We start from the raw sequence: 20,062 nt of genomic DNA on the forward strand, positions 1-20,062 counted from the left end.
GAAGGGATCCCTTCCCACCAGATATCAAAAAACTGAAAACTGCCAACTGAAAGAATGTGGTATCTACAGGAACAGACAGAGAGACATCCAGCTCATAGACAGAGCTGAGGCCAAGGCAGGCAGAGTACCAAGAGCCACTTTTACATTTAGACAGTCTGTTGCTGACACAGGCAGCAAAATGAAAAGGAAGAGAGAGAGAGAAAGAAAGAGAAGAAAGAGAAAAGGAAGGAAGGAAGGAAGGAAAGAAAAAAAAAGCACCCAAATGTGCCACTTCCCATCTTTGTCCCATGCACCAGAAAGGATGACACCCAACCAAAGAGAGCTGGATGCCTGCGCCTCAAGTCACCCCAAGGCATCACCTCTGGCTGGGATCCCATTCTAGATTGCAGCTACACCCTGGGGGCAGGGACAGAAAACCTTGTATCTCGGAACCAGAGATGAGGGGAAACCCTCCTGATGCCTCCTGGGCAGATGTGGAAGAGAGTGGGCGGTGGCCTCAGAGCAGCTCCTCACAAGTCCAACCTCAGTTCCTGGAGTATCACAAAGTGTTCTGACAGGCTCAGATTAGCTGTGGTCCCAGACTTGGCCTGGTGGCCTTTGAGGACACCTGCAAGGTGACCAGAGCAGAGCCGTTCCCTCACAACAGAGAAATACAACAATGGAGCATAAACTGTGGTGCAGTTATCAATACAAATCAGTGGGGAAAAGGTAGCCAACAAATGTTAGACTCCTACCTCATACTATACACAAGCAAATTCCAGAGGGGCTGAAGTGCTGAACATTTTTTAAATATTGGAAAAATATTACAAGGAAATGTGGGAGAACATTTTTCTAATTTTGGATGGGAAATGCTTTTCTTTTTAAAAAAAAATATTTTTAAAATTTATTTTTGGCTGCATTGGGTCTTAGTTGCTGCGCATGGGCTTTCTCTAGTTGCAGCGAGTGGGGGCTACTCTTCATTGGCAGTGCGTGGGCTTCTCATTGCAGTGACTTCTCTTGTTGCGGAGCACGGGCTCTAGGCACGCGGCCTTCAGTAGTTGTGGCGTGCAGGCTCAGTAGTTGTGGTGCACGGGCTTAGTTGCTCCGCAGCCTGTGGGATCCTCCAGGACTAGGGCTCGAACCCGTGTCCCCTGCATTGGCAGGCAGGCTCCCAACCACTGTGCCACCAGGGAAGCCCCCAGAAATGCTTTTCTTAACAAGACACGAGCTTCAAAAAAAGAAAGAAAGCCAAATTCATAAAAAAGAAATACTTCTGTGTGTTAAAAGACACCATTGATCAAGCCATATGTTTAGCAATAGGTAATACAGCATATTCAACAAGAAAAGGATTAATAGATATTATGGATGGAATATAAAAATAGTTTATACAAATTGAAAAGTAGAAGACAATTCAATAACAAAACAGTTAAGTAATATAAACAAATCATCCTTAGAAAAAGGAATACAAATAACTATAAACATATGAAAAGGTGTCCAGCACTTTGCAATTCAAATGATAATGAGATGACAGATAAGCAAAAGTTATAAAGATTCATCATCTCAAGGACTGGCCAGCATGGAGTCAAACTCCTAATGATGCTGGAAGGATTAATTGGTGAAGCCATTTGAAGGGGCCAATGTAGTGCTGTCTGCACAATCATAAAATGTGCCCAGCATTGGACCTAGCAATTCAGCCTTTAGGAAGCATCCAGAAGAAACACATGCACGTGTTGACCCTGGTAAAAGGCCAAGATTTATAACAGGGGAAAACGGAAACTGCCCAGATGACCATCAATACGAAATTGGTTTAAAAATATTTCAGCGTATCCATTTGGAGAGATCTCACCGGCCACTCCTTCCCTCTCCCTCTGCTGGATCCCAGCAGAGCTCATGTTTCCAGATGGTAGTCAGGGAAGGCAGTGACCAAAGCTTGAGGGTGGCCTGGGCACATGTGGCAATGCCACTGGCTAAGCCACCTGCTCCCTCTCCTCTGGTTCCCAGACTCAAGGGGGCCTCTCCTCCTTAGGACATGAATTTGGAGGACCCTGTGACCCTGCCCTGGGAACTGGACAGGTGGCAAAGTCTGCGGTGATAAGGTGATTGGGCTGTCGCTATGGTGATGGGGATGGAGGCCTTTTGCCATCAGCCCCAGTTTTCTGCATGGCAGCTCTAATGACAGGATGGTCAGCCCTGCAGAGGCTGGAGGGTGTGAGCGCAGAGGCCTGTTCCTGGTTGCCATGGCAGCGTGGGCCCTCGCAGGAGCGCAGAAAGCCCTGGCAGGAGAATTCCCCACTCCATACCTGGTCAGAGCAGGAAGTATTGGGCCGTGACTGAGCCTCAGGGAAGCAGGTTGGGGTGTGAGAAAAGAACAGTCGCCCACAGCTTAATTACTCAAAAGCTGTCCCCCAGCCACAGGAGGAAAGAAGACCTTTTCTGCTGAGTCTGTCTAGAGAACACCACGCCGTCACAGCTCAGCACAGCCCGGAGAGAAAGCTGACCAGTGCTGACCAGCTCTGGAGCCCGGCAATGGCCCTGCTCCGATGATACCTGGCCTGACAAGGCCTCAGTGGGGAAGGGTCCCGACTAGGACCCAGAAGAGAAGGCTGGCAGGCTTGCTGGAGAACAATGAAAAGGAGGAAACTCTGTGATTGAACCTCAAGCCAGAAGCCAGCCAGAAGGTGGACCATATTCTACCAGACACTCGGGCCGGCCGTGACCCTTGGTTGGGAGAAGCCTGGGGATATTTCTGCCTTGGAAGCCTGTTGGGGAACACTGAGGGGTTCCAGCTCCCCCAGGCGGGCTGCGGTACAAATGCTGGATGACAGAGCCAGGATGGAGATCGCCAAGAAGGAAAAGGTAGCTCTCTGCTGCATTCGGTTTTCTAGAAGTGCTTCTTACACGTTCCTGTATTCAGTGGTTTGTTTAACTTGACCAAGTGTTTGTGCCTCAATATCTGATTGTATGTGCAGGTGCTTTAGGGACGACCTGCTGGGAGTGAATTATGAGGCATTGACTTTGCTAATGCTTTTATTTTATTTTTATTTTTTAACATCTTTATTGGAGTATAATTGCTTTACAATGGTGTGTTAGTTTCTGCTTTATAACAAAGTGAATCAGTTATACATATACATATGTCCCCATATCTCTTCCCTCTTGCGTCTCCCTCCATCCCACCCTCCCTATCCCACCCCTCTAGGTGGTCACAAAGCACCGAGCTGATCTCCCTGTGCTATGTGGCTGCTTCCCACTAGCTATCTATTTTACATTTGGTAGTATAAATATGTTCATGCCACTCCCTCACTTTGTCACAGCTTACCCTTCCCCCTCCCCGTATCCTCGAGTCCATTCTCTAGTAGGTCTGCGTCCTTATTCCCATCTTGCCCCTAGGTTCTTCACGACCATTTTTTTTTCTTTAGATTCCATATATATGTGTTAGCATACGGTATTTGTTTTTCTCTTTCTGACTTCACTCTGTATGACAGACTCCAGGTCCATCCACCTCACTACAAATAACTCAATTTCGTTTCTTTTTATGGCTGAGTAATATTCCATTGTATATATGTGCCACATCTTCTTTATCCATTCATCTGTTGATGGACGTTTAGGTTGCTTCCATGTCCTGGCTGTTGTAAATAGTGCTGCAGTGAACATTTTGGTACATGACTCTTTTTGAATTATGGTTTTCTCGGGGTATATGCCCAGTAGTGGGATTGCTGGGTCGTATGGTAGTTCTATTTGTAGTTTTTTAAGGAACCTTCATACTGTTCCCTATAGTGACTGTACCAATTCACATTCCCACCAGCAGTGCTAGAGGGTTCCCTTTTCTCCACACCCTCTCCAGCATTTATTGTTTCTAGATTTTTTGATGATGGCCATTCTGACTGGTATGAGATGATATCTCACTGTAGTTTTGATTTGCATTTCTCTAATGATTAATGATGTTGAGCATTCTTTCATGTGTTTGTTGGCAGTCTGTATATCTTCTTTGGAGAAATGTCTATTTAGGTCTTCTGCCCATTTTTGGATTGGGTTGTTTTTTGATATTGAGCTGCATGAGCTGCTTGTATATTTTGGAGATTAATCCTTTGTCAGTTGCTTCATTTGCAAATATTTTCTCCCATTCTGAGGGTTGTCTTTTGGTCTTGATTATGGTTTCCTTTGCTGTGCAAAAGCCTTTAAGTTTCATTAGGTCCCATTTGTTTATTTTGTTTTTATTTTCATTTCTCTAGGAGGTGGGTCAAAAAGGATCTTGCTGTGATTTATGACATAGAGTGTTCTGCCTATGTTTTCCTCTAAGAGTTTGATAGTGTCTGGCCTTACATTTAGGTCTTTAATCCATTTTGAGTTTATTTCTGTGTATGGTGTTAGGGAGTGTTCTAATTTCATTCTTTTACATGTAGCTGTCCAGTTGAGACAGTGACTTCATTGGGCAGACCAGGTCCTCTCCCTGCTGCTCCAGACTCAGGCCCTGTGACCTGGAAGTCACAGGCTGCCAGGAGGCCCGGGAGGTGACCTCTGTTGGGAAGAGGGTCCGGGGAGTTTAGAGCCCCAGCTGGGGGGCTTGGGGCCTGGGATCTTGGTGGCAGAACCAACTGCCCAGCCATGAGGCAAGTCTCAACAGACATCACGAAAGGTCTCAGATGCCTGCGCTTCCCTGCAGGAATCTTTTCCTAAGAAGCCTCAGGGCCGTTGCTCCTGGTGAGGAGTGGAGAGCAGTTACTTTTTCCAAAGCAAAGAAAAATCCAGACGTCTTCTGAGCCAGCCCTGTGCGTGAGCGGAGCCAGGGCTGGTGACAGGGCAGAAGGAAGAGCCTGCCTGCTCCCCCAAGCCAGGCGGGGCGGGGGAGACGGAGGAGAGGGCCCATATCCAGTCCCTTTGGCATGGTTTCCTCCTCACATGTCTTTTCTTCTCCTTCTTCTGTGAAATGACAAGGTCAGCATAAACACTGGGCTCGTTCTGCTCCTGGCAGAGCTAATGATGTTGGGAGAAAAACAACCAGCCTGGGTCGGGGTGCCCGCAGCTGCAGGCAGCAGGAAGCCCACGTCTGCTGGTTCCTGGGCCGATGGCCGGAGTTTGGATGAGAAATCCTGCGCAAAGGGGCCGTGGAGGCCAGCTGGGGAGAAGGGAGGCGGGGTCTTTGGCACAAGCAGAGAGCTAGCGTGGCGACAGTGAGAGGTGGGGCCTGTGGCTCGCCGTGGGGAGCTGGTGTGGGGAGGCCACCACGTCAGACTGGGGCTGGCCCACGCCCCCTTCTCGTTTGTCCCAGGGACACAATGCTCCACGCGGTAAACCGTTTCTGTTCCACACATGCGGTGTGCTGGCCCCCGTTCAGGAGCCAGGCTGGTTCCAGATCGCTGGTGGGGGACGGAGGGGTGTTTCACTGACAGCCTTGTCAGGGCAGAGAGGAGAGGGAGGCACCACCTCTGGCACGTGCCTTAGGGGGTACCAAAAACATCAGTCATCAAGATAAATAATATTCTAATTCAAATTCTAAAGAATCAAAATCCATGCGAAAAATTACGATGAGCAAAATGCCAAATTTCTAAAGAAAGAGGGCCTGAGTATTACTGATTTTTTTCGCTTGTCTTAGGCCTGTGCCGGCTGCCCTTAGAATGCCAGCTAGCAAGGTGCCAGGGCCAGACAACGGAGGCGTGGGGCTGTGACGTCCACACCCCTCCCGTCTGTCCTAACTGCCCAGAGGACCCACCTCTTGTCTGGGGGCTGGGGGAGCGGGGTGGGGGTGCTTCAGCTTGGTTTCAGGGCCGTCCTAAGGATCTGAGGTTTCGCTGCCAGGCCCACCCAGGTCCAGCCCTGCATCCCTGGGAAGTGATACACCCACCCGAAGCCAGCATGTAGCCTGGAATGGTCGGCTGGGGCTGTATCCACGCAGGCTCCCAGGAGGAGAGCGTTCAGGTTGCTTTGGAGGGAACTGCAGTGCTGCTGGTTTTGCTCGTTCTTTTCTAATTTATGTATTTATTTATTTATTTTTGGCTGTGTTGGGTCTTCGATGCTGCGCGCGGGCTTTCTCTAGTTGCAGCGAGCCGGGGGCCACTCTTCGATGCGGTGCGCAGGCTGCTCATTGCAGTGGCCTCTCTTTGTTGCAGAGCACGGGCTCGAGGCACACGGGCTTCAGTAGTTGTGGCTCGCAGGCTCTAGAGCGCAGGCTCAGTAGTTGTGGCACACGGGCTTAGTTGCTCCGTGGCATGTGGGATCTTCCCGGACCAGGGCTCGAACCCCTGTCCCCTGCATTGGCAGGCGGATGCTTAACCACTGTGCCACCAGGGAAGTCCTGGTTTTGCCGTTTCTGTTTCTCTGGTTCATCTTGCCTCTGTGACCTGTCAGATCACCTGTGGTCATCCCCCTATACTCTGCAAGAGTGTGTGGCCTCAGTACCGTTTTCAGTGGCTTCCCTGGGGGGATGGCAGCTTCTTACGTGGTTTTTCTAGAGCTCCTTGGGGGCAGGCCCGCTCCTACTGATGCTGCTTCCTCTCCCCTCCAGCCTGCGGCTGTGGAACCCCACCACAGAGTCATTCCCTTGGCATGGAGCTCTCTCTTTTTTCCGCCATAGTTTTATCATCTGTAAATGGGTTAAAAATATCATCTTTTTCCTTAAAAAATTTTTTTTAATGAAGTATAGTTAATTTTCAATGTTTCAGGTATACAGCAAGGTGATTCAGGTACATATATCCTTTTTTAGATTCTTTTCCATTATCGGTTATTACAACATAAGAAATATAGTTCCCTGTGCTATACAGTAGGTGCTTGTTGTTTATCTATTTTATATATAGCAGTGTGTATCTGTTAATCCCAAATTCCTAATTTATCCCTCCTTCCCTTTTCCCCTTTGGTAACCATAAGTTTGTTTTTTATGCCTGTGAGTCTATTTCTGTTTTATAAATAAGTTCATTTGTACCATTTTTTTTGGATTCCACATATAAGTGGTATCATAAGATATTTGTCTTTCTCTGTCTGACTTACTTCACTTAGTATGATAATCTCTAGGTCCATCCATGTTGCTGCAAATGGCATTATTTCATTCTTTTTTGTGGCTGAGTAATATTCCAGTGTATATGTGTACCATGTCTTCTTTATCTGGTCATCTGTCAGTGGACATTTAGGTTGCTATGGAGTTCTATCTCTTGATGGCCACAACTTCTAGGAGACCTGAAATTGGGTCCTGGGAGCCACCTTGGAAGTTCCTGGTCTATTCTTCCCCCTCCCTCATCTGTGCCCTTCTGCTGGTGGGCAGGAGCGATGAGGGCTCTAGAGCCGGTACAGTTTGCCTTATGTGGTGGGTTTAGGGAGCACTTTTCAGGAGGAAAGCTGGGAAGGTAACACTCCAGGTGTCTTAGTCTGCCCAGCTGCCATCTGGGTGACTTAACCAGCAGACACTGCTTCCTCACAGTTCTGGACACTGCAAGTCTGAGATCAGGGTGACATCATGGTCAGATTCTGGGGAGGGCTCCCTTCCTGGCTTGCAGATGGCTGCCTTCCTGCTGTGTCTTCACATAGTTGCAGGGGGGGAAGGAGAGCACTCTGATCTCTTCCTCTTGTGGGGGCTCTACCCTCATGCCCTCATCTAACCCTAATCACTTCCCAAAGGCCCCACCTCCTGACACCATACACTGGGGGTTAGGGCTTCGACATATGAATTTGGGGGGACACAATTCAGTCTATAGCATGAAGGGTGGGGGTGAGAGCCATAGGGGGCACTGACCTCCCTCCATTCAGCCCCCCTCAGCTGCCCTGGGCACTTCGCTGCTGAAGGAGAAGGCTCAGAGATGGGGTGAGTCTGCATCACTTGGCAGGCATGCGCATCCAGGTTCCCTGGCAGGACTTGTCCCAGCAGATCTGGGGCCCCAGCAGGAGAGATGCCCTGCCCCCAAGCCCCTTGGAGACCTTGCTACTGCCAGATGCTCAGGAGGACGTGAAGCTCCAGGTGGGCCCCAAGCAGGTGTTCTGGGAAAGGGGCCTACGCAGGGAGGAGCAGATGGCTCCGCTGAGCAGAGCGGTGATAAGACCCTGAGTGTGGGGGGAACCAGGCTCCCCGTGGCTGGTGTGGATTCAGCAGCAGGGGCTGGGGCTGTGCCTGCCTGCCGTGGGCCCCTCTCGGCCAGGAGCCTCTGGCTCTGAGCAGTGTGAGACATTGTCCCTGTGGTCCCGTGACGGGGCTGGGCTGGGAGGCCGTGGAGCAGAGACTGCCCCAGGAGAGCTGAGCAAGCTGCCTGCGTCCCAGGCCTCAGGGTCCAGGCGCCTCAGGAAGAGCATTAAAATCCCCAGCATGACTGTGCTCTGGAGAGGCGTCATCGTCGGGCTTCTCGGGTCAGGAGCAGGCCAAGGGGACCCGGCAGTGAGACGCAGTGCAGACCCAGCCAGGCCCACGCCTGCTCCTGCAGCAGCAGCACCGGAGGGTGGGAGCGGGGGAGAGGCACAGAGTGCTCTCGGCCGCCTCCCCCATTTCTGCAGAGCTGCCCTGAAGCCACCTGAGGCAAGCGACGTGAGAGCTGCATTCAAGGGCGGCCCTCCAGAGAAGGTTCTGGGGCCCCCACTGTGGGCTGCGCTGCAGCCTTTGGGGACAGCCCAGGCGTGTTCCCCATGTGTCCCCATCCCGGCGACAGTGGGGCAGGCCTAGCCTGGCCCAGCCCCTCCACCTTCACCTCACTTCCCGTCTCATGGGTGGGCGCTGATCCTCAGGAGGACGCGGCTCTTCCTCTGTCTCTCTCCTTCTCCTGTCTCTCTGTCTCTGTCTCTGCGTCTCTCTGTGTGTGTCTCTATCTCCCTATCTCTCTCTGTCTATTTCTGCCTCTTTTTCTTTCCCTCTCTTTCTGTGTCTCTCTAGGTCTGTCTCTCTGTCTCTTCATCTGTGTGTGTGTGTGTGTGTCTCGCTGTCACTGTGTCTCTCTCTGTGTGTCTTTCGCTGCTTCTCTGTGTCTCTGTCCCTCTCTCTGTCTCAGGCTGGGTGCACATTGAGAAGAGGCCCCCTTATCCCCCCCAAGCCTGCTGCCTCCCACATCAGTCCCTCAGGGCTGGGTCTACCCCCTGCCCAGTTTCCTCCCAGACTGGAGTCCCCTCGGGCCCCTCCTCTGCACCCCTCCTCTGCACCCCTCCTCTGCTCAGCACAGGGCTCCCTGCTGAGCCCACGTCTTCCTCTTCCAGGCCACTTCCCTCCTCAGCCTCCAGGGGCCTCCCAGGAAGCTTCTTGGCATCCACCAAGGCCCCTGGTCGTCTGACCACCACCATCTCCTCTCTTGTGCCATGTATTCTATTCCTTCATTTCTGAAAGAGCAGCCGTTTCCTGGTGACCAGTTTGTGTACAGGCCATCGAGCTGTTTAGAGAAGCCAGCTTTATGGGACAAAGTTCCAGCAAGTACATGTGCCTGATGAGGGTCCATTTCTGTTTGTTTACTTCTGCTCCAAGGAATCCCTCACTAAAGCCACTCATGTTTCAGATACAGTTGTGGTGCCGGCTCCTGCCTCCCCTTTCTCAGTGAAGTTGAAAGCCAGTTGTCAAGTTTCATAAAAAGCACCATGGGGGTTTTGACTTGGGGAGAGATGAAACTTCCACCCCAGAATATGGACCACTTCCCCCTGATTCAGATGGTCTTTTTTTTGTCTTTTTTGCTTTTCGGACACGTGTTCACCTTTTCTCTCTTTGGGTCTTGGGCTCTCCTCTCCATGAGACTTGGGCTCCTGGCCCAGGCCTCTCCCTGGCCCCTGAGAAAGCCAGTCTGGCTCATCCTCCGGCCATTGACACCAGAAGGTCCTGTCCTGAGGGCTGGGGCGGGCCAGGGTGCTTGGGCTCTGAGCCTCCCACAGGCTTCCTGCAGGGCAGCTCCCGGACGCCAAGCTGGGTGCCGGGGGTCCCACCAGCTGCTGGAACCAGTGGGAATTGCCTGGTGCTGACAGCCCAGCCATGTTCTAGACCGAAGGGAGGTGATTGGGAGGGGCACTGTGGGGAGCGGGGCTGCAGAGGCCATGAAGGCCAGAGTGTGTACCCAGAACATGAGTGGTCCTGCGGGGTAAGGGGGACAAAGGGTCAGGTGTGCGGGCAGACCATGCCAGAGAACCCACCCTTCCAGGTGGGGGCCCGCTGCTGCCCTGCTCTCGATCACTGCCCCCTTCCCATCCCTGCACTTGCTCTTCACATGTCTCGCTCAATCCATATCTGCTCTTCCCCCCTCAGCTGCCCCCCACCAGGCTGCACCTGCCCAGCTGGCGGCAGCGGGCAGGTCTTCCAAGTCTCCCCCACTGGTGCTGGGCCCAAGCAGGAGTCTCACCGAGGGGAAGAGCCCCAGCGATGGGCCCTTGCTGCCAAGTCCCCACCGGCCAGGTCTGCCCACTGCTCAACCACTGGCTGTTCTTGGCGATGGTTCTCGGAGGCTGCCCTGCCCCTAATTTCACAGAGGAGGGCTTTGCAGGCAGAGAAGCCCCGTGAGTCGCTGAAGTCGCACAGGGTGAGTGATGGAGACCTGGGTTCAGTGAGAGCATGTGTTCTTAGGCAGTGACTTCATGAGCCCAGAGGTGGCCCCTGGAGAGGGCAGAGCCTGCATGGGCTCTGGAGCCAGCTCCTTCGAGGCCTGGTGAGATCTGCGCGGCTCTGGGCCTCACCCGCCTGGTCTGCAAAATGGGGCAATAGCAGCGTGTGCCGCCTAGGCTGGGTGTGGAGACTTCTGTGAGGTGTAGCTGGAGGTCGATCAGATGGGGACGCAGGGACCAGGAGCTTCTGAGAGGCCCCAGGGCTCTGGCCACCACTGCTCACTGCTCCGGGGTTGATACTGCCTACACTGTCTCCTTTGCTCCCGCCCCCTAAGGTGTCCTAGCATAGTGTGCTTGCGGAAGCACATTTAGGACCACGGCCTTATGTTCTGTGAATGTCTGTAGATGCCTGCTGACCTTCCAACACACCCCTGCCACACACAGCTCAGCAGACCCCTGAGCCCTGGGCAGGACCCTGGGTGTTGAGTGGTGAGCCAGCTTGGCACAGGCTGTGGTCCTCCACGCTGGGCACCCTGGGCTTGCCCATCCCTCGGCCCACTGTGCCGGCCACCCTGCCCAGGCAGGAGACCTGTTTGATCTCGGAGAGACGGCAGTGAGTGGTGGCTTGAAGCAAGATCTAGTTCCCTGCCCAGGAATTGAACCTGGGCAGCCTGGATCAAAACCAGGCATCCTAGCTGCTAGACCACCAGGGGCTAGAGGCTAGAAACAAAATTCCCCTGGCCCTTGCCCCCCGTGAAAACTGCATTTCTCAAGGAGGCAAAAACTGTAAAAACGGGTACAAGTTGACTATTAGAGACACAGTACAACAAGTGGGAGAGCACATAGAGAAACCGTTTGTTTAGTTAAGACAGAAGTAAGGCAGAGATGCACACCCGGCGAGCGAGGGTGTGGGCGTCCTCCCCAATGAGGAGGAGAGCGGTAAAGAAGCGGTTAAAGCATTCATATAGGGCAGTTCTTCCGGGTCTTTGTTTACCTTTGGCCAATTACCTGGTTTCTTTTTCCACACCTGTCCTGCCCTAGGACCTCCCCAACATGTGTGCGCAACTTTCTTTCATGATGGGTTCCAGCCCAGAGGCCTATGGGGGGCCTTGGCATCACATATTATGGGGTAGCGCCCCTTCCATTTTGACCCCCAAGGAGCCTTTCTGCGCATGTGTAGTGTCTCCCTTGCCCCAAGGATGGGAAATATGTGACCTCTTGATCCTTCACTCAAACAGGGTTTAGCCCCTCTCTGCTCCTGCCAGGACCCTTATCTTAAAGTGTCTTCAGGAGACAAAGCCAGGCTGTTTACCTTGTTTCTGTTGTTATTTCTATTTTGAAGTGCAAACAGGAGGCTGGTTGTAAATGTCCGACCTGAAGCCCATCTTTTTCTCACCCCAAGCAATGTGAACAGGAGGCCAGTTGTAAATGCCTAGCCTGGAGCCCGTCTGTCTTGTCCCTCACAGGGCATCAGCAACAGACCTGGATGGAGTGCTTCCGGCCTGTAAGGACCCAGCAGATCCATCCTCTGCCCCCAGGGGAGGTGAGGGGCGGGGAGGAGATAACGACCCTCCCTCGTTAGCACTCCGCAGAGAGCAGAACTGGTCTGGGCACCCAGAAGGGAAGGAGGCCAGCTCCACCTCCAAGGACTGCCCTCTGCTCCCAGCCTGTGCCTGGCTGGGCTGCAGGCTCAACCTCACTCTTCCCCTTTCCAGCAGGGTGGCCTTCGGTGACTTTGAAATCCCTCCAGACCTCAGTTTCCCCTCCTGTACAGTGCCCCCCTGGGCTGCTGTATGGGTGTGAGCCCCTGAGTGTGCGCCTCTTGCAGGCATGAGCAGGGCGGGGCCCTCATGCTAGGTAACCGAGCGCCGACCTTTCCAGAACAACACTTCCACCGTGAGTAGAAGTGCAGAGAAGTCCCACAAGTAGACAGATGGAAGGAGGAACGTGATGCATCCCCTTCCAGAAGATACAGAGTCCTCACCCTGCGTCCTCCATCCCTCCGATCTCTGCTTCCGTCATTGTCATTACATCTTCTTCTCTGACCTTCCTGCCTCCCCCTTCCCTCTTCTAAGGATGCTTATGATGTCATTGGGCCCACGGGATAATCCCGGACCATCTCCCTATCTCAGGGTTCTTAACAGCTGCCACGTCCCTTTTGCCATGTAAGGCCACATTTCACAGACTCCAGGGACTAGGAATTCTTGAGGGGGTGGCTTTGCCTCCCTGCCCCCACCCCCAGCTCAGTGACGGGCACAGCCCCGCCTGCCTGCCTCCCCCTTTGGCTCACTGGCTTTGAGGACTTTTTCTTTGCAGCTGTAGATATCCACCCCCCACACCCGCCCCGACTGCACACACGCTTTTAATCAAATTCTGACACTTTTAGGACTCCCCTGGCGGTCCACTGATTAAGATTCTGCGCTTCCACGCAGCGGGCACAGGTTCGATCCCTGGTCAGGGAACTAAGATCCCGCATGCCGTGGGGCGCAGCCAAAAAAAAGAAAAATTCTGACACTTTTAATCAAAATCTTATAAAGCAGACCACGCAGAGCTATTCCCCCTCCTGGGCAGCCCTGAGGAGGGCAAAAGAGGAGGCTGCCCAAGCCCAGACCCGTGCAAGGTCACAGCCTGCATTTTCCCTACGTTCAGGAATTGGTACCAGTCTCCTGCGTGGCCCAGTGGAGGGCAGGAGAGGCCAGGCTAGGGGAGGGCCTGGGGGCCCATAAACAGCAGAAGGAAGGGACTGAGAACCAGGGCAAGTGGCTCCTGGACATCTTAGGGAGTTTGGGATGAGGTGCACGGCACGCCCTTCCTTTTCAATCTTTTCCAGGTGGGTTGGCCAGGAAGGCCAGCGAGAAGGGATGCTGCACAGGGGCCTGTGGGGGAAGCCAGCCCAGATGGGATGTGCCCATGAGGGTTTCGAGGCAGGAAGAACACTCAGGACGGGACACGTTGGGTCATGAGGCCCTGCAGCACAGGAGAAAACCACTTTCCTAGGGGAGGGGCAAGGACTTGACGCTTCTGGTCCGTGAGGATGAAGGGACAGCACCACCAGGAAGAGCCAGGAGTCCCCCGCCTTTCCCCTTGTCCACGGCCAAGTGCTCTGCTTGTGTCTGATGGGTGACCCTCAGTCAGCCTTCCCTCCAATGCAGGCACATAACCCTGCACAGCACTGTCCGGGCGAAACGCAGCGTTTTATAGTAGGCACGTTACAAAAGTAAAAAGAAGTAGAGAGATTAATTTTCATAATGCTTTATTTAACCCACTATAAACAGAATATTATTGGGACTTCCCTGGCAGTCCAGTGGTTAGGACTCTGTACTTCCACTGCTGAGGGCCCAGGTTCCATCCCTGGTTGGGGAACTAAGATCTTGCAAGCTGCGCAGCACGGCCAAGAAAAAACAAAAACAAAAACAGTATTATCATTGAAATGTGTAATCTACATAAAAACTGTTAATGAAATATTTCACACGCTATGGTTCATATTGCTTTCCAAAGCCATGTGTATTTTCCACGTACAGCATCTCCCAGTGTGGACTTGCCACGTTTCAAGTGCCCAAGAGCCACATGTAGCCAGTGGCTACCGCCCTCAATAGCACAGGTCACAGCCACTCTGACAGGTGGTCACCCAGGGAATCGTCAGGAATCCCTGGCCATAAGCAACGCAAACTCAGTGGAACCAGAGGAAGCAAAGAGGGGCTGGACTGGCCTGATGGGACTGAGCTCCATGTGCTGAGGGTAGGACAGCTCTGGGGAGCAGGACCTGAGACTCAAAGGCAGCCAAGGCCCCTTTGTCCACCTCTGTCTGGGGCTGGCGTCACTCTCCCCACCTGACGATGCTCCAGGCTCACAGCCTTACAGCCTTATAACCAGAGGGAAAGGAGAGCTCTTCCCTGTGAGTTCCCGCTAGACACGATTCCCAGGAAGGACTCCTCAGGGCTCTGTTGGGACCACGAACCCACTGGAGAGCCACAGGGTGCGCGCAATCTGACCGGCCCAGCCCGAGGCGCTAGCTGCCCAAGATACTAGAATCAGCCGCCTTCAGGAGTCAGAGGGCTGGTGTAGGGACGCAGGACAAGGGTCCTGTTCTGGGCACACCCGGCCTGACCCCCGTCCATGCCTGTCCTAACAGCAGCGTGGCCCCCGCGCAACCCAGCTCCACTCACCAAGACGCTCACAGGCCTGCTCTGGGCTCTTGTCTTGCATAGCCCGTCCTTGCTGTGTGCCCCTTGGCCAGCTGGCCCCAGCAGCCCTTCCGCCCTACCATCCTCGCCCCCAAGCCTGGCTCCGCTGGCCGTCCCACTCCAGGTCCTCAGCTTGCAAGCCCACTTTTCCCACTGCTTCCAGAGTGAGCCATCTGAGCCCAATTCCAGGCGTGCCTTCCCTGCACAGAACCTCCCGTGGCCTCAGCGCAGAGCCAGATCCTCATGGGGCGGCCCAGATTTTAGCCTCAAGGCCTGAAATCTGCAGCCACACTCCAGCCACCCCAGACCCAGTGCCCTTCACTGTACCCAGTCGAGCTCCTTGGCCTTGGCTGTTGTCCTCTGCCTGCCTGGCTACCGGCACAAGGAGCATGGGTGAGCAGGTCGCAATTATAGCTTTAAATTTAGCGGGACTCTTCTTGTACCTCTACTGGAAGCAGCCCTCCCTTGAGAACCAGGACGTCTAGGCCCACAAAACCTAAGGTGGTGGGTACAGAAAGAACAAGTTCCCCAGATGGGTCAGGGGGAGTGATGAAGAGCCTTTGGTTCCCAGATCCATGTATTTTACCTTCTAGGGACACAGCATCACCCAGTGGCCATTAAAGAGGACATTGCACCCTGGAGGTCACCTGCCCCTTCTACAGGGGAGCATCTTCAAGCTGACAGCTCAGTTGTACCTTCAGGAGGCTGTGTGACCACTGTATAAGGGGGACAGCTTCTAGGTGGGAGGACTAGTGGATCCCGTGGACCGTGTGCTGTCTGCCAAGCCTCCTTTGCCATGAAGGGGCCCTTCGTCTGCGATCGTGTTGTGGAGGATCTCATATCAGTAGATCAGACATTCTGTGGTTCCTCGGTTGGTGGAACAGGCTGAAACACTGAATGTAGGAAAGGCAGATGCGTGCCTGGAATATCAGATGAACTGTTGCCCCTTCCAGAGAGGGAAGGGTCCAGGGTAGTCAACCTGTCACCGAGTCGTGGCTGGTTGGTCTCCTGGAGGAACAGTGTCACACCAGGGGTTTAGGGTCGGTCTCTGATATTGGCAGGTCACACATTTGACAGCAGCAAAAGCTAGATCAGTCTTGGCAAAAGGGAGCCTATGCTTCCACCTCCGCCACCACTGTTATTGGTTTGTGAGGGCATCGTGTAAACACTGAGCTGACGTAAGGAGCTGCTGGTCAGTCCTCCACGTGCTTATTTAGTGCCTCTTCTCTAGCAGATGGTTTCTCACAGGCAGTAACTCCCATGCACCTGGATTTATCTATATGCCTCCTCCCCACACCTCTCCTGTCCCCAGTCCTCTTAATCTCTCTCCTTCCAGCTAAGCTATTCACCCCTGTCCATGGTCTCTGCGTACCTTGACCTTTGGGCCACTTCTTTCTCCTCACAAAGTGAGTCACTGGGTGCCCGGCCCCACACTCTGCCTCTTGAGAGGATTTCCCCTCACCGCTGTCTTCTGGGGCCACCCCTGAGTGGGACTGCGGTGCAGCAGAAGTCCACTCCCAGCTTGTACCAACCCAGGTTGGCCAAGCTGACCTGTCCGTGGACCAAGCGTGGGTGGGTTTTTGCCCTCCTCCACAGCCAGGCAAAGGGAAGGCCATCTGTGAGCTGAGAGAGGGGCACGGGGGCATCGGTGCAGGAGTGGTAGGTGACAGGTGGGTCTGGGCCAGCTGTTCCTACAGCTGGACCTGCTTGAGCCTGGTTGCAGATGCCCCACTTCCATCTTATGATGGATGGCTGCGGGGCCTGCCCGATCTGATGACTTAGCAGCTCTGACAGCATTCAGCTCATGACGGGCAGTCCTGGCCACGTGGTCACTCGATGTCCCATGGTCAGATGCTCTGTCTCTACCTATGCCCGGTGACAGGCCAGGAGCTGCCTTTCAAGTGGTGTTTGGTTCTCTGCTGCAGTTGGCAGGACCTTGCTGCAGAGCCCGGGTTCTGGTCTGTGACCCTCCTCTGGGGGTTTATCACACTTCACACAGTGTAACACCTCAAGTATCAGGGCTGCCGCGTCACATGGCCTCAGAGTCAGGGCTGATTGTGGCCGACTAGCTGCAGAGCCCTTTCTTTTCTCTGTCTCCGCTTAAACTGTCAGCCTTCTGTTTCATCCAGTAAATAGGCTGGAACAGTATTGCCAAGGGCAGAATATGCTGCTTCCAAAATCTGAAGAGGCCTGTCAAGCACTGTGCACCTTTCTTAGTGATAAGAGAAGAAGGCACATCATTTGTTGCTCGCTTGAAAGCAGTTGTCCTTGGCATGTCCAGACCACTGGGCCCCTCACATTTCACTGATGTGGCAGGCCCCTGATGTACCTGGTGTGCCTCGCCAGGACATCCATGGTACTTGCCCCTTTTGCTCGGTGGGTCCAACTAGCATGGTGTCATCAATATGGTGAGTCAATATAATGCTCTGTGGTCTGTGTAGACCAGATGGTTTAGGTGTCTTGGGACTGTACTGTGACAGAGGGCAGGAGAATTCACATCATTTGGAGCAAGACTGTGACTGAATACTGTTATCCATCTCATGTGGGCACAAACTGCTTCTGCTCTTCCTTCCTGAAGGGAATTGTAAAACAATGAATGCCTTCGCTTGGGCTGCCATAACAAAATACCATAGCTTCAGTATGGGTGGTGGCTTCAATAGCAGACATTGATTTCTCGCAGTGCTAGAGGCTGGAAGTCTGAGATTAGGGTACCAGCAGGGTTGGATTCTGGTGAGAGCCCTCTTCCTGGCTTGCAAATATCCACCTTCTCACTGTGTCCTCACATGATGGAGAGAGCTCGAGCTGCCATCTCTTCCTCTTCTTGTAAGGACACTAATATCATCATGGTGGCCCCACCCTCATGACCTCACTAAACCTAATTACCTCCCAAAGGCCCCACCTCTAAAAACCATCACACTGGGGGTTAGGGCTTTAACATATGAACTTTGGGGGGACTTTCAGTCCATAACAATAAATTTGCCAGACTAATAGCTGCCTACTATGTACCTACTATAAACTGTGTTTATACGTTGGGACCCTAGATATCAATGTCAATTGCCATGAAATAGCCATTGAAGTATCTGAATATTATGTGTATTCAGGCAAATAGCCACATATCCCTATTATATATACTTGCCGTGGTGTTTCAGGGTCCTTCCTTCCTCATGGAGACTCAGTCCCTCTTTCAATCAATGGGTTCTGGACCTGAGAACAGGCTCGGGTTTGGAAACTATGCCTTTCCGTCTTAACTTTCCACTGGGGCGGCTGACCTCAGCCTTCTGCTCACCCTTTCTTGGCCCGAAGGATACAACACTCTATCAGCTTTCTCCTTAGATCCCTGTAGGCCAACCCCCTCTGGTTGTCAGTCTTGCTGCTCAGTATGGTAATTATTCCTGCTTTGCTTCTGGTCTCTGCCATTAAGGGATCTGGCATCCCCACTGCTACTAAGGAGTGTAGTTCTGAAACAACATCTCCTCCCATCAGCCCTGGTCTACAGAGGACAGCCCCCTCTGAGCCTTTCCGTTGATGTCCCCTCATCAGCATGTCCCCTACAGCCTTGGAAAACAGAATATCCCTCTACTTTTCCAAGGAGTATGGCCACCTTGTGGGTTTTCCAGTCTTACAGAGCAGATCAACATTATTATACCCATTTCTCTTATCCTTTTGATCACTTCCTCCACGGTCTGCCATATAAACTCAAGAACCTCTGCCTCCTTTATTTATTTATTTACTTATTTATTTATTTATTTATATACTTTTTTAAAAAATTTTATTTATTTTTGGCTGTGTTGGGTCTTTGTTGCTGTGCGCGGGCTCTCTCTAGTTTCAGGGAGTGGGGGCTACTTTTCGTAGGGCTGCGCGGGCTTCTCATTGTGGTGGCTTCTCTTGTTGCGGAGCATGGGCTCTAGGCACACGGGCTTCAGTAGTTGTGGCTTGTGGGCTCAGTAATTGTGGCTCACAGGCTCAGTAGTTGTGGTGCATGGGGCTTAGTTGCTCTGCGGCATGTGGGATCTTCCCGGACCAGGGCTCGAACCCATGTCCCCTGCATTGGCAGGCGGATTCTTAACCACTGCGCCACCAGGGAAGCCCTATGCCTCCTTTTTTTAAATTGAAACATAGTTGATTTACAATGTTGTGTTAATCTCTGCTGTACAGCAGAGTGATCCAGTTATACATATATTTTTTTTTTTAAATATTCTTTTCCATTGTGGATAATCATAGAATATTGAATATAGTTCCCTGTGCTATATAGTAAGACTCTACCTCCTTTAATGTGGGTCATTGCTTTTTTAAAGCTTTGAGAGCCACCCCAGCAATGTAATGGAACCCTCTCTTGGGACCCTTGCCAGGGTGTTAAATCCTACATCACCAGTGAATGCTCCCTTGTCAGCAAAGTTACCCTTCTCCTTAGAGTCTACCTGCCTTGGTCCAGCACGTGCAGGTCAAGTCTCCCACTTCCGGCCAGAACATGTTAGCCAGAGCCTGCAGAAACCTCAGCGTATCATTCTTTTCCTCCCTCAGCAGGTCCAAGCCTTCCCCAACTGGCCATTTTGAGATTTGACATTAGTGCATATGGCCAGGGGGAGAGGCAGAGGCAGGTCCTGAGAAGGACATACATCGTCTCTTTGAGACTTCTGCGTTTTTGTCAAGGGAGACAAGGCCTCCTTCTCAAAACAAGGGTACTCTGTAAGCCCAGAGCAGAGGCTGCATGGGAATCTGGGAATTCAAAATTCTCAAGCTCATCTACACATACCCGGAAAGCCAATCACATACCTCTCTTTCCAACTCCTCCTTCAGTGATGCCGTGTTGGCAGCTTGAAATTGGCCATGGAGGGAGGGCTTACACCATGAAAATCAGAAAATGCTACCAGGAGCTTCCCTGGTGGCGCAGTGGTTAAGAATCCACCTGCTAATGCAGGGGACACAGGCTCGAGTCCTGGTCTGGGAAGATCCCACATGCCACGGAGCAACTAAGCCCGCGAGCCACAACTACTGAGCCCACGTGCCACAACTACTGAAGCCTGCATGCCTAGAGCCCACGCTCTGCAACTGCAACAAGAGAAGCCACTGCAATGAGAAGCCCGCACGCTGCTACGAAGAGTAGCCCCTGCTTGCCGCAACTAGAGAAAGCCGGCGCTCAGCAACGAAGACCCAGTGCATCCAAAAATAAATAAATTAAATAAGTAAATTTAAAAAAAAGAAAAGAAAATGCTACCAACGAGGTCCTCCATCATCCCTGAGAGCCACTTGTTAACCATTGGCCAGCACACCACTGCCCACACTCCTCCCTCATGGGGCAAGCTTGCCCTCTCTGAAGTTCAAATACTGCTCCCTTACAATTAAGTCCTGCATCTGGTCTCCAGCTCTGTTGGCCTTTGGGTGCAGGAGACAAATACTGCCCAGGAGACCCTCCTCCTCTCCCA

The 20,062-nt window shown here is 52.6% G+C and overlaps 1 protein-coding gene across 3 annotated transcripts in view; it reads left to right on the plus strand.

The window, feature by feature from the left end:
- Positions 1 to 2,668: 2,668 nt before the first annotated feature.
- GCK (glucokinase) overlaps positions 2,669 to 20,062 on the plus strand; it is a gene marked incomplete at its 3' end in the record, with an annotated part of 45,954 nt that continues 28,560 nt past the window's right edge. For all 3 annotated transcript variants that reach the window (XM_082847050.1, XM_082847051.1, XM_082847052.1), the window contains exon 1: positions 2,669 to 2,835. In XM_082847050.1, the coding sequence (XP_082703176.1) occupies positions 2,791 to 2,835 (45 nt within the window). In that variant the 5' untranslated portion in view covers positions 2,669 to 2,790. The remainder of the gene's footprint in view (positions 2,836 to 20,062) is intronic.

Source organism: Leucopleurus acutus (assembly GCF_964270905.1).
Source record: "Leucopleurus acutus genome assembly, chromosome: 9".
In the NCBI taxonomy this organism is placed as follows: Eukaryota; Metazoa; Chordata; class Mammalia; order Artiodactyla; family Delphinidae; genus Leucopleurus; species Leucopleurus acutus.